The 12,497-nt window shown below is 38.5% G+C and overlaps 1 protein-coding gene across 1 annotated transcript in view; it reads right to left on the bottom strand.

The window, feature by feature from the left end:
* tusc3 (tumor suppressor candidate 3) overlaps positions 1-12,497 on the bottom strand; it is an 83,454-nt gene extending 70,957 nt beyond the window's left edge. Inside the window, exon 1 of the mRNA XM_023284283.3 lies at positions 12,372-12,497. Coding sequence (XP_023140051.1) covers positions 12,372-12,476 — 105 coding nt within the window. The 5' untranslated portion in view covers positions 12,477-12,497. The remainder of the gene's footprint in view (positions 1-12,371) is intronic.

The following is a 12,497-nucleotide window of genomic DNA, read 5'->3' as shown; positions in this document are numbered from 1 at the left end:
AGTGAACAAGTCTGTCTGAGTGACTGAATGAAAGACTTTTGTCATCTGAAAAAATATTTATTATTTGCTGATGTTAACATGTGACTCAGACACTGTGCACAACTAAGTATCCTTGAGGGTATAAGTCAAAGTAAATGAGTGACTTACTGAACAGTGTTTTACTGAGTGAATGACTGCTTAAATTCTGTGTGATTTATTGAGTAAATAACCAACTTAGAATTAGTAAATGACTAAATGTCTAAGCAAAAAAAGAGAAACATTTCAGAAGGTGCCTATACCAATGATTAATGACACTGAGAAATTAATGCTTACAACATCAGATGACTGACCAAGAAATTAGCCTCAGAAATGTCAGAGAAATTACAAGAGTTAGGAACCAGGGGAAAAAGGAGAAAAGTGGAAAACCCCAAGAACAAGGGAAGAACCCACTGGAGGAGAAAAGCAGGGAAAGAGGGGAAAGAAAAAAGAGAAATCACTCCATGACACCACATAATTATTAAAATGTGAGGGGTGCAGCATGGAAGGGTAGCTGATGAAAAAAAATATTAGGGAAGTGACATGGGAGGGGAAATGGGTGGATAAGGGGAATAGAGAGCGGGAGATGGAAATCTTTTTGTCACTAAGAAAATTAGTTATAGATGTGTTGAAAGGGGGAAGAAAAAGGGAGGATGAAGGGGGAGGAATAACAGGGGGAAAATGACGTAGGAACACAGACCATAAGTCACTGGGAAAGCAGGCCTGACACTAGTGCATCAATAATTCAGATAAGTATGGCTAATGAGCAAGATCCAAACAAATCACCCTTGAATTCACTTGGAGAAGTGAAACATATCACTGCGCAAAATATGACACCATTATGTTTTTTTTTTAACTGCAGCTGGGGTTGTTTTGGTAACACACAAGGAAAGGGGGGAGGTTGGGGGGAGACTGGATGCAATATTCATCTCTCTTGACCCCTTGATACACATACATTTTTTTTTATGTGAGAGAAGACAAAGAGAGATCAACTGAGACTGAGCACTGGATTGCATATCTGCATAAGAGAGCAGAGAGAGAGAGAAAAACCAGAGCAGAAGACCCATTTCACAAAATGCACAGATAAAGACAGAAGGAAACATGATAAAGTACGAAGGAAAGAAAAGCGTAAAAGCTCAAGAGGCAAAGAAAGAAGAACTATGTGTCTCTGAGAGTGTGAAAACGGAAACAGTTGGAATATAGCAGATATTCAGTAATACAAAAACAAACCTAGATGGGGCTATATGATAGCACTAGGCCTCATTACACTTGGTAGTGTTAGGGATTGGACAGATGACTGAACCAAGCACAAATTAATGCTGAAAACTCATTGACATTATTATTTTTAACCAATGTAGGTTTTCAGCTGTTTTTTTTTTTTTTTTTTTTTTAGAACAAATCTTTTACTTCAGCATCACTATGAAATTGTTATGGTCACTGCTACAGTTTTAGACAATGGCAACAGCAGGAAAGGATGTTTTAGTTTAGTGTAAAAGTTTCCAAAGAGCCAGGGCTTCCAAAGTATTGGAGTACTTCACATTATCACAAGACAAAATGGTGATTTGTATGCTGAGCAGAGTTTAGATGGTAAAATACAGCAGCACAGCACAATGCACAAACAACTGCAGAGAAATAACACAGGTGACTTTCTGGCTAAAGGCATTAACATCCGTTTGTTTTTCTCTTGCCTCTGTGCTCACATATACTGTATTTTATAGACAGAAATTACCAAAAATGCTGTTCTCATCTGCATTGCTCGTTTCTCTTCTCTGATAACACACCAAGTGTGAAATAGTTATTAAACACCCAAACCCTACAATACAGAGGAAAAGAGCTGTTTTAGCTGGTCTGTACTTACAATACTACTAAAATATCCTCAATGTCCATGTTCTAGTTTGCTAAATACAAACACTGAACCTTTTCACTTTGTTAAGGGACTTAATAGAAACTTGAATTCCTATTGGAGCTGTACTGCCAATGTAAGTCTGCCTCCTTGTTGAATTATTTTATCACGTTGGAATTTCCGGCTTAACCCTATAGTTTTGCATTTTATTTTTGCAAACCTTTTACATTTTGCACTGCGCTGCATTATAAAACTTTCACACAGTTTGTCAAAATAATATTAACCCAAATGTAATTATCATTTTGCTTTTTTTGGAGGAAAATGAATCATTTACATCAGTCAACTAATCTGCAAAATAGTCGATAGATTAATCCATAGAAAAATAGTCATTAATGGCAGCCCTAAAACCTGGATCTTCACACACACCAATGATAATTTAAAGAGTGCAGTTGATAAATAGGAAATTTAGACATGGATATCATTATAAGCTATATGGCACACTAAACTATGTCTAAACTTCACCAGTCAATAGTAGTATGGCATAAGAGAGGAGTTGTTGATTGTAATTTATTTGAATTATTGCAAGCTACAATAATCAAAATAAGAGGTGCCACTCCCTGAAGCCTGAGTACTTGTGTAAGAAGACCATATTCCAGTACTCCTGTAATAAAAGACAAAGGTATAGATATGAAGGGAGTCATCTGTGGAATTACCTTTCTCACACAGAGACAAAAGGACAATCACTGAATCACCCAGTCTTCATTTTGGAAAAAATAAACAAAGAAACAAACGTTTTTAAGGAGATAGATGGGTCAGTTCTGAAAGAGATGAAGTAGCTGTGGTTGAAGCATCATCTCGACTGCATTCCCAATAAAGAGATTAGTTGTGTCTTCCTGAATTCTATCTTCTCTTTATTTATTTCAATTAGGGGAATAAAATTAGCTTCAAATACAGACATGTACTTCAGAGTAATCAAAATTCCTAAGTAAGTAAACATCCATAATGTCATTTTAAATGGTAATTGCTTAAACTCTTCTTGGAAAGGAATTAGTTTATGCTTCCCCAATTAATCTTACATCCCAAAAGTCTGGCAAATCAATATATTGTGTCCAACTAAATTAGTTTAGTCAGCAGCTAGTTTGTGATGGTAAAAGCTGCTCCAATCTGGACTTTCCAACATTAGGACTCGTAGTTTGTTTTTGTTTTTTTTGCTGTCAAAGTAAATTAAAAACATTTTAGTACTTCACTAGCTTTAATGGAAATTGATAAACAGACAGATTTTGGATGTAAAGAAATTGCATACAAATCCATTGAAAAGATGTGAACAACTTTTTGTAAAAATAAAGAGACAGCGAAACAATTAGAGAGGCTGGATGGAAATAAAAAGAAGAGCCTGTAACTGAATTCTGACATCAGAGGCTAAGCTGCCAAGCACAAAGACAATGTAATGGACAATGGTAATTAAGAGTATGCTTTATTTTTGACACTTTCCATTTATAATGCTTATTTTGCTTTTATTGTATTTTATCCTTTTATTACATGCTTTCAAATTTATGCACATAAACATGTCAAAATGTAATTTACATTAATGGAGAGAATAGTTGGGGAAAAACTCTGTTTTCTCAGACAGTACCTGCTGGTACTATAAAATCCATTGGCTGAAAGACAGAGCAGAATGTATAAACGGTGTACTAAGGTTTATTTTCCAATGAACAGGTCAAACAGAAAACCAAGAGTCAATACTGCTTACACAGTGTTTAGCTTCATAAGCCCCAGTCTAAACTCTGCAAGTGGCTTGGGTTATACCCTGAAGGGCCCACCCGGTAGTTTATTGGGCCTCTGTGTGCAGAGGTTGCAGACTCTTATTATTCCGAAGCACTTATTAGACCGGTCCCCCGGTGTGGTAGCAAGCCCACTACTTTGCAATCTCTATCTCTCTGTAGATATATAACTCTCCAGATATATAATTCTCCTTGCTTCAGACTCGCTGCCCTGGACTGTTTTTTTCTCTCCTTACCTCCCCTGACTCCACATGCCTAGGTATAGGAAGTGCTTACTCCGGTTCTTTCTTTGTGCTGTGGTCAGCCTTAAGACAGAAACACAACACAAGCTATAATATCTAGTAGAGCTGGGGTGATGAACGAGGGCGTATTGAAAGGATATAAATATTCTTTTTCTCTCCATGACTATTTCTTCCTCTGCCTGAGGGGCATATAGCAGGATTTTAAAAAGCAGGGGTCCAACACTACTGTCCTCATTTGTTTTGTTTTTTTAATGCATTTTAATTTCTTTATTTCTTACCATCAGTCTTCTTAATTTTATACACAATTTCTTGTTTCACCATTCATACTGATTTATCTTTGAACAGGATTTTCTGTCTACAGAACAGCTTTCATTCAGGATACCTTTTCAACATCACATAGTATTTGTATTTATGCAAAACTGATGACGCAACAATCACACCCACTTTGCATTCTGCCTGGCGAATTGTGTGGAGGTGACAAAGGAACCAGGCATTGACAGGCACTTTTCTTTCTAGCTCTCTTTTTAATAATTTTTTACTCAACTATTTATGACACTTTTAATGCTTCTGCCCCAATGTGACACTCATTGTGACCGTGGAGAGACTGTCAGAAAATGCAACTTCTTATCTCCCTCTCTCTCCCCTCTTCCAGTACACCTCAACAAGTAGTACTAAGCGATGACCCAATAACCCAATACCCCATGACCCAATGTGGACTATCCACCCAGCAAGCGCATCAAATATACATCTGCCAGAAATATATGGCATGAATTTTGTACTATGTTCCACAGACCACATGCTAAAGTTTTCTCAACAGATGTCCTAAGCAGATGTAAAAGATTGGGGTTGAGACATTTTTAGCTAGCTAAACCCCCACAATGCTCTCTGCTTTGATGCTTTTGCTGCAACCTGTTTATTTATTAACACATAAGCTGTTGGGTGTACAGTTGTGCTCAAAATAATAGTCAGTCCAACATCACTAACCAGATCAATCACTGTTTTTGGGAGAAATTATATATCTACATGGAAAATTACTTACTAGTAGGTGTCATAGAGTAATAGAAAACCAACAGATCCAACAGTCATGACATGCATGCTGCTGATTCTGTGTAATTGAATCATTAATTGAAAGGGGTGTGTACAAAATAATAGCAGTGTGGAGTTCAATTAGTGGGGTCATTCATTCTGTGAAAAACAGATGTCAAACAGGTGGCCCTCATTTAAGGATGAAGGCAGCAAATGTAGTACATGCTGGTTACAGTGCATTTCTCTCTGAAAATCTGAGCAAAATGGGTTGTTCCTTGGTTGTTCAGAAGAACAGCATATTTTGAATTTAAAAGTTGATTGGAGAGGGGAAACCATATAAAGAAGTGCACAAAATGATAGGCTGCTCAGCCAAAATTATCTCAAATGCTTTAAAATGGTAACTAACACATGAAAGATGTGGGAAAAAATGGAAACCTACCATTCAAATGGATTGAAAAATACCCAAACTGGCAAAAATTCAGCCAATGATCAGCTTCAGGGAGCTCAAAGATGGTCTAAAGTTACCTATCAGTACCGTATCAATTAGAAGACAACTATGTGAGGCCAATTTATAGGCAAGAAGCCCCCAATGTTGCAAAACGACGTGCTGAAGAGGTTACAGTTTGCCAAAGCACACATTGATTGGCCAAAAGACAAATGCAGCAACATTTTGTGGACTGAAAGTAAGATTGTTCTATTCGGGTCTAGAAGATGCAGATAGTTTGTCAGACGACCCCCAAACACTGAATTCAAGCCACAGTACACTGTGAGGACAGTGAAGCATGGTGTGTTTAAAAAAAATAAAAAGGTTTTACGTTTTGTTTTATTTCCTAACCCTGTTTTATTTTTAAAAGTGTCTTGATCGTCTTCCCATCACTTCTGTCTGTGCTTGTTTCCCACGCTTGACTTTTCATGCCCAGCCATTAAATGGAGCCGTCAATCTAACCCCTGCCAAAATTAATGAAAAACAAACATCTCTGCTGAGCTTCTTTGAAAAGAGGAAGAGGCTGAGACAGAAGAAAAAATAAAAACATATTAAGCAAAAAAACAATCAAAAGTAATTGTATTCGTTCAGGACACACTTTTTAATAATAATAATTTTTTAAAAAAAGAAAGATTATCATTTCTTATGCGTGCGTTGACTTGTCCGTAGAAAATTGTCTTGCTTGAAACTGGTACATGGTGCTACAAAGGTTATAGACCGCTGCACTAAAGTATCAAACAGTAGGAGACTACACCTGGTGGGACAACTGGGTACTACAGCTGATCTACAATACATTTTCTGACATGCATCTAGAGAATACAGCTTTTCATCATTTTTAGAGCTTAAGGAGCCACCATAAACCCTATTCTCGCCATACTAGATTTCAGACAGTGCTCTATGAGTGCTTTACAACACAGTTCATGGCTAGCTACATAACATTAGGGAGCAGCTTTTTTTGTTGTTTACCAGTAAAACACAATAAACAATGTCATTCGTCTTCTTGCTATTAGGAGATTGCTGTGGGTTTTTTTTAATACACATGTGGACTGTCTGTGTACACATTCGTCCAATTGCAGTATTTATAGAGGTGTGTGCAAGTCTTGTTTATGCCTTTCAACACAAACTCCTGAAAATCATCAAAAACAATTCTAAGCGATTGCTACAATACATAACCAAGAAAATGTTGTGCAAGCATTTGTGAACGTTGTATGTGAAGCATTGCTATAAAGATGCTAGCTGCTGCAATTCACAAACCCTAACAGGATAAGATATAAATATTTAGACTATGTGTTGTTAATGTAAAGCAGCAACAAACAACCAAAACCCACTCACTCATGAATACATACCCATATGCCTGTTTTTAAGGTGGTTTACTAGTTGTTCTTTGTTGGTTTGTGTACATTTGCACTTGCCACCATCACTCCAGTTTCTCTACTATCTATAGCCTCTATGGTGCCTTCAGTAGTTGAGGCACCATAAACAAACAAGTGATGTGACTTTTTCAGTATTTCTACAACTTTGCACGAAAGTTTCAGGTTTCACAATATCGCTACCCTTCAATGAACTCAACCCCTGGAAGTGAACTGATTTGTCAAAGATGTGATTTCATGCAGACCAGAAAAGGGCACATATAAAAGACCAACTGGGCATATCCATAGTAACAGAATAGCTGCTGAGTTTCATTCCTTTCTTCCACTTATAGCATTGTGAATGTTTATGATCCAGAATTATAATTAATCCATTCCTTTCTTGCACTGGTAATACAAACTCAACTCATTCTACTGCATGCTCATTTAAAACACTTAAAGTTGTGCCCCTTAATTTTATAACTTGGCTAGATTTCATTAGATTGGTGTATAACAAAGAAAACGTGAACGAACAATGCAGTCAATTCATATTTCAGAAATTAAAAACGGTTTGTAAAAGCCAACTGTAACTGATGAATAACTTCTAGCATTTCATAATGAAGCAGACAGTGCAATGTAAAATTAGCAACCATGAGCAAATTATTTGATTGAAGCTGGCATTAAATTTTGCTTCAAGAAGGTCTATGACAAATAGGAGAACATAAAAACCGTAGGGGTCTTACGTTTTAGATGCTCACTACCACAAAAAACTCAACAGTAAATCCAAACACCACACAATAGCAATTCCTAGACAACCAAACCAGTCAAATGTGAAGCCTGATGCTTTGATTTCACATGTCTTTTATGCTCTCCCACATCCTGAACAAAATCTAAAAATGCATTTAGGACACATAATTGACATAAATTCATGCTGTTATCTGCCGTACAGCTGTAGTTCTACACATAATGACAAAGTGACCCTGAGATAAGAAGAAACAAACAGATATGCAAACCAGTGTATACTTATTTACCAAACATTTCCATATTCTAAAGTTTAAGGGCAGCCTTACACATAACTTCTGGCACGTTACCCATCCCTACAGTTTAGAGTTAAAGCATACAGTGACCAGGTCCAGACGAAAGGCCAGTGAGGGAGAGCTGAAAGTGGTGACATGAATTCAAAGTGCTGCCTCACCATTTTGGCCATTTCCAGCTAAATAAGATCTTCCTCCACCCTCTCTGCCTCCTCCACCTCCTCTGCCATGGCCCCAGGCAGGCAACTGGGAAAGTACATTTCTCACATTATAACCCCTCAATATCTCTCCTGTGGCTCATTGAAAGTACGGCTGTATTATTGTGTGGGTGTGTGGGTGTGTGTGTGCGTGTGGCTACCTCTGTCTGCTATTTGGTACAAAGTCACACTCAGATCTTTAAGACAGGATAGATCAAAGTTAAATGTTGGCAGACAAAATATTTAATATAAAAGTTTTAAAGACAGCTGCTTCAATGTCAGAGACACAAACTAACAATAGCTGGATAAATTTCAGCTAAGTAATTGAAAAGTGCTCTTTCTGTCAGTCATTAGATAATGTGGGGGTGTCCTTGAGATGGTCAATGCCTAACAGCAGACTGTGGCTATAATGGGCAGCCCCCCCGTGCACTTTTGTGAATGTGAAACAAGGCATTGCTGAAAATAAGCACTGATGTAGAGATGCAGAGCACCCCTGGGGAAAATTGTCAGAACTTAAAATTCAAGAGTGATATATTATTTTTATCTCGTCATCACAACTTTTAGAAATATTGCAGATTTTACAAGTTAGTTCAGCTACAGACTGCATTTTTTCCCACAGAATTCTGATAAACACTATCGAGGAAGCTGCTCAATATATCAAACAGATTTTGCATCAACAAAATGTACACATGTGCACCAATCAGTCACAACAATACAAAAACCATATTAACATTGTGTAGATCACCCTTATGCCCCCAAAACAGCCCTGACCCATCAGTTATGGACATGGGACCATTCCTGGGCAGTGAGCATTGTCCTGCTGAGGAAGATCTGGAAATGTTTTACCACTGTTGGGACTGCTTAGTCTGCAACAATGTTTAGATAAGTGATATGTGTCAAAGCAACACGCACATGAATGGAATGACCCAAAGTTTACAGGCACTGCATTGCAGCAAAATGATCGATGTGATTCACTTCAACTGTTAGTAGTTTTAATGTTGCGGCTAGTTGTGCATATGTAAAAATATTATTATTTAAGATCTCCTTGTGGTCGGTAAGAGAATAAACATACTAAATGTATTACTAATGAAAGTCAGCTAAATGTAATGTAACACATTAATTGCACGTCTCACAAGCCATCAGACTTAATGACAAAAAAAAAATACATATTTACATGAACTGCATGGCAAATATGTCATTTTCAATTATTCATTCATTCATTCACTAAAAAGCTTCCCTCGGTGGTTAATCTGAATATTTATTCATCATTTATTCCTCCACTCAGTCAGCCCTTTGTTGATATAGTCGGTTCATTCGCTCAAATATTTGTTCACCTGTTAAATATGTGTTCACCAATTACACTGCTCAGTTAATTTTCTATTTATTTGCAAAGTAGGGCTGAGCGATACGGCCTAAAAAAAAAAAAATCTCAGATTTTTTCCCAAAAAACCAGATTCACTATTTATCCTATTTTTTTTTACCCCCTACCTAATCTCCTCATGCCGGAGTCCAGTCTACTTTATGCAAATGAGCTGCAGCCCTCTCCAGGTAAACACACTGGATCTCAGCTGGAAATGCGCTGCATGTGGCATGCTGGTCCGGTTGCAGTGCGTTTCCAGCTGTGATCCGGTGTGTTTACCCGGAGAAGGTTGCAGCTCATTTGCATAAAGTAGACTGGACTTCTACTTTATGCAAATTGAGTGATGCGTGCTGAGATTCCACGCATCGTGAAACTGTCCTCAAACTTCTAAAATAGGCGTCGGTGACCTAAAACGAGGACAGATTCAGCTGCTGCAGATTATTTCTCACTTCAAATGCTTTCAGAAATATTTTTCGCTGACGTGTTTTTTGAAATAAAAGGGAAAGTTTGCGGCCGAGCCGCTGTGTTTATCCGACTTGTCTGCAGGACTGTCCAGCTGAAAGCTCGGTGACGTCACCACGTAGCATCCTGCTGTTGCTCAGTGCTGTCATGTGACCATGTTGTGGTCCGCTAGTGACCGTCCGCCGTCCGTGCCATTTTCAGATGTGGTGCGTTGCCGTGCGGGAAAATCGCATCTAGTGGACACGAGCCTTTAGATCTGCACCACTCGCCGCCATGTTGTTTGTGTATCATGTGCGCGAGGGGAAGGGGGGTGCACACTCTGAACTACGGGAGCCCAGCAGGCAGGCGCTGGTGGCGGACGTTGATGAGAAAATCGATTTTCATTAAAACAAATCGACATTAAGTACAAACTCGAATTAATCGATAAAATCGATTTATCGTCCAGCCCTATTGCAAAGTCAGCATTCTGACTCAGTCTAAACCCATAAGTCCACAGACAGGTATTAACACCCAAATGCACTGTGGTAAAAGCTCAAAACCCCAGATCAAACAGCATTTGACAGCTCAAGCATCAAGCAAAAGACTCTCTTTTGTTGTGTCATAGTGCACAGATTAATAGTACAGCAGGTCTAGCTATGAAAATGCAAAAATGTAAAGAGTCACAATCATCTACCTGCAAACCAAAAGAGAGAAGAGTGATAGAAAAGGAGAGCCTTACACACACTTTACTTCTTTAAACTTTTTTTCTGCAAAATGTGACACTCTCAGCTCCAGTGTGGAATGCTGACGAGTTCAGTGAGACTACTCCTGAACCTGACCAGATGCTGACACCACTTTCTGCACCACCATTCAATATGATCACAATTTCGGCTGACAGTGCTATCAGAAGTCATTCAGGAGAGGTGCTCAGTGTTCAGGATTTTATAGCCAAGCAATGATGAGGACACACTACTTTAGATTTGTTTGGACTTCTACGTTGCAGATAATGATGATGTCCGATGCCAACAAAACACTAAAACACACACAGAAAATGTGAGACATGACACGCAACGTAACATGACAAAGCAAATTGTTGCATAAAATGTCATTTTTTTTCTTTTAAAGACCACAATATGACCACATGAAAAAAATCGGAGTAATTATCAGAAATAATACACTGTTCAACTATCACACATTGCACCTGTCAAATTGTCCCCTGTCAACAGGTCAAACTTGGTCTACTTGCAACTGCAATTTCAACTGCACATCAGTTAAATAGTTTACAATCGGAACTGACATTTGACAAGTCCAAAAGCAAAAATAGTTAGTTAAAATGTTCAAGATAACAGATGTTAAGTGTAAGGCCTACTGCAAACATGACGCAGAATATCTGTCTTGCATAAGCTCAAACATGGTGCACTAGTTAGTGCACAGGTGGCAACCATCAAGTTCCTCCAGTCACATTAAATCATCAGATACAAATATTTAAGTAGGTAAAATTAAGGTAGATCTACGGACTAACTGTGAAGCTTTATTCAAAGCATCGCCATGTCCATCACAAAATGCTTTCCACACAAAACTAAGTGTTCCCTTGGGCTCCAGTGGTTGCTGCCCCTGTTATGAGACATCCAGTATATGGCTTCACAACTTTCAGGCAAAATAATGACAAGTTAAAGAGAAAACACAAACAAACATTACATTTCCTGCATGTCTGGCCACTGTCTGGTTTGTTTTCAGCACATTGGTGTACTGAGTAATCCAGATGTAAATAAATAGCCAGGTACCCCAGTATTTCATACAAAATTATTTGCACCTATGCTGCTGTAATATTGAACAATGTGTGTGCCGTTACTATCATTACGAAGCATTAAGACACCTGTGAGAGCAAAGAGACCTTTTGACCCAGTGGCAAATAGTCAAAGCAAATGAGCCACAACAACTTCCTCTTCATGTCCTTTAAAAAGAAACTGACCTCCTTTCACTTTAGCAGAATAACCACACGACAGTCTTTGATACTAAATCTAAAGTACACTGCCACAAAAACCTAAATGAAGACAGCATGCAGCTTCCTGTTGTGGATGTTGTGGGATTCTCAACAGCATCGCCCACAGCACGTCTTGCACTTTGGTTTAATTTTTCGTTTTTTTTTTTCATATAAAGTCCTTCCAGGCGACAGGGCACTACCGCAATGCTAACGTCAAAACATTGTGAAAGTGTCACTGTTAACACGTCGGTTTACTTTAGTATTACTTCCGTACAATGCCGAGAGTGGCGTGCTGTGACTGTTCATGCATGTCCATGTGTGAAGTACACAAAGCTAGCAGAGCGTACAGGAAGGAGTCCGACAAAAAAAAAAAAAAAAAAACGTAAAAAACACAGCTTTTAACTAGTGCTACTCTAATTTACAGCACGCAAGTGGAAAGCATTGTTCCCCAAAGATTGGACAACCAGGTCTTCTCTTCGACACACTTCTGATCCAGCCTGACCAAACACCAACCCTCGCTAGCTTAACAAACGCCGGCAATTTAACCTGAGCAGCCTTTTCTTTCAAGAGAATGAAAGTATTTGCTTTAAAAACACATTCTCGTGGGTGACGTGTTACCTCTTTCTTCTTTTGTCCTCCCCCGGACGGCAAACATATCAGTAAGAAGAAGAAAACAGCCAGGATATGCAGGTTAACAGCGGATTTAGCCCAAACAGACGCCATGACGGAAGGATGCTCTGACAG

The sequence above is a fragment of the Amphiprion ocellaris genome, chromosome 4, assembly GCF_022539595.1.
Source record: "Amphiprion ocellaris isolate individual 3 ecotype Okinawa chromosome 4, ASM2253959v1, whole genome shotgun sequence".
Classification (NCBI taxonomy): Eukaryota; Metazoa; Chordata; class Actinopteri; family Pomacentridae; genus Amphiprion; species Amphiprion ocellaris.
Note: the sequence above shows the minus strand (reverse complement) of the source record. Positions and strands in the feature narration are given on the sequence as shown.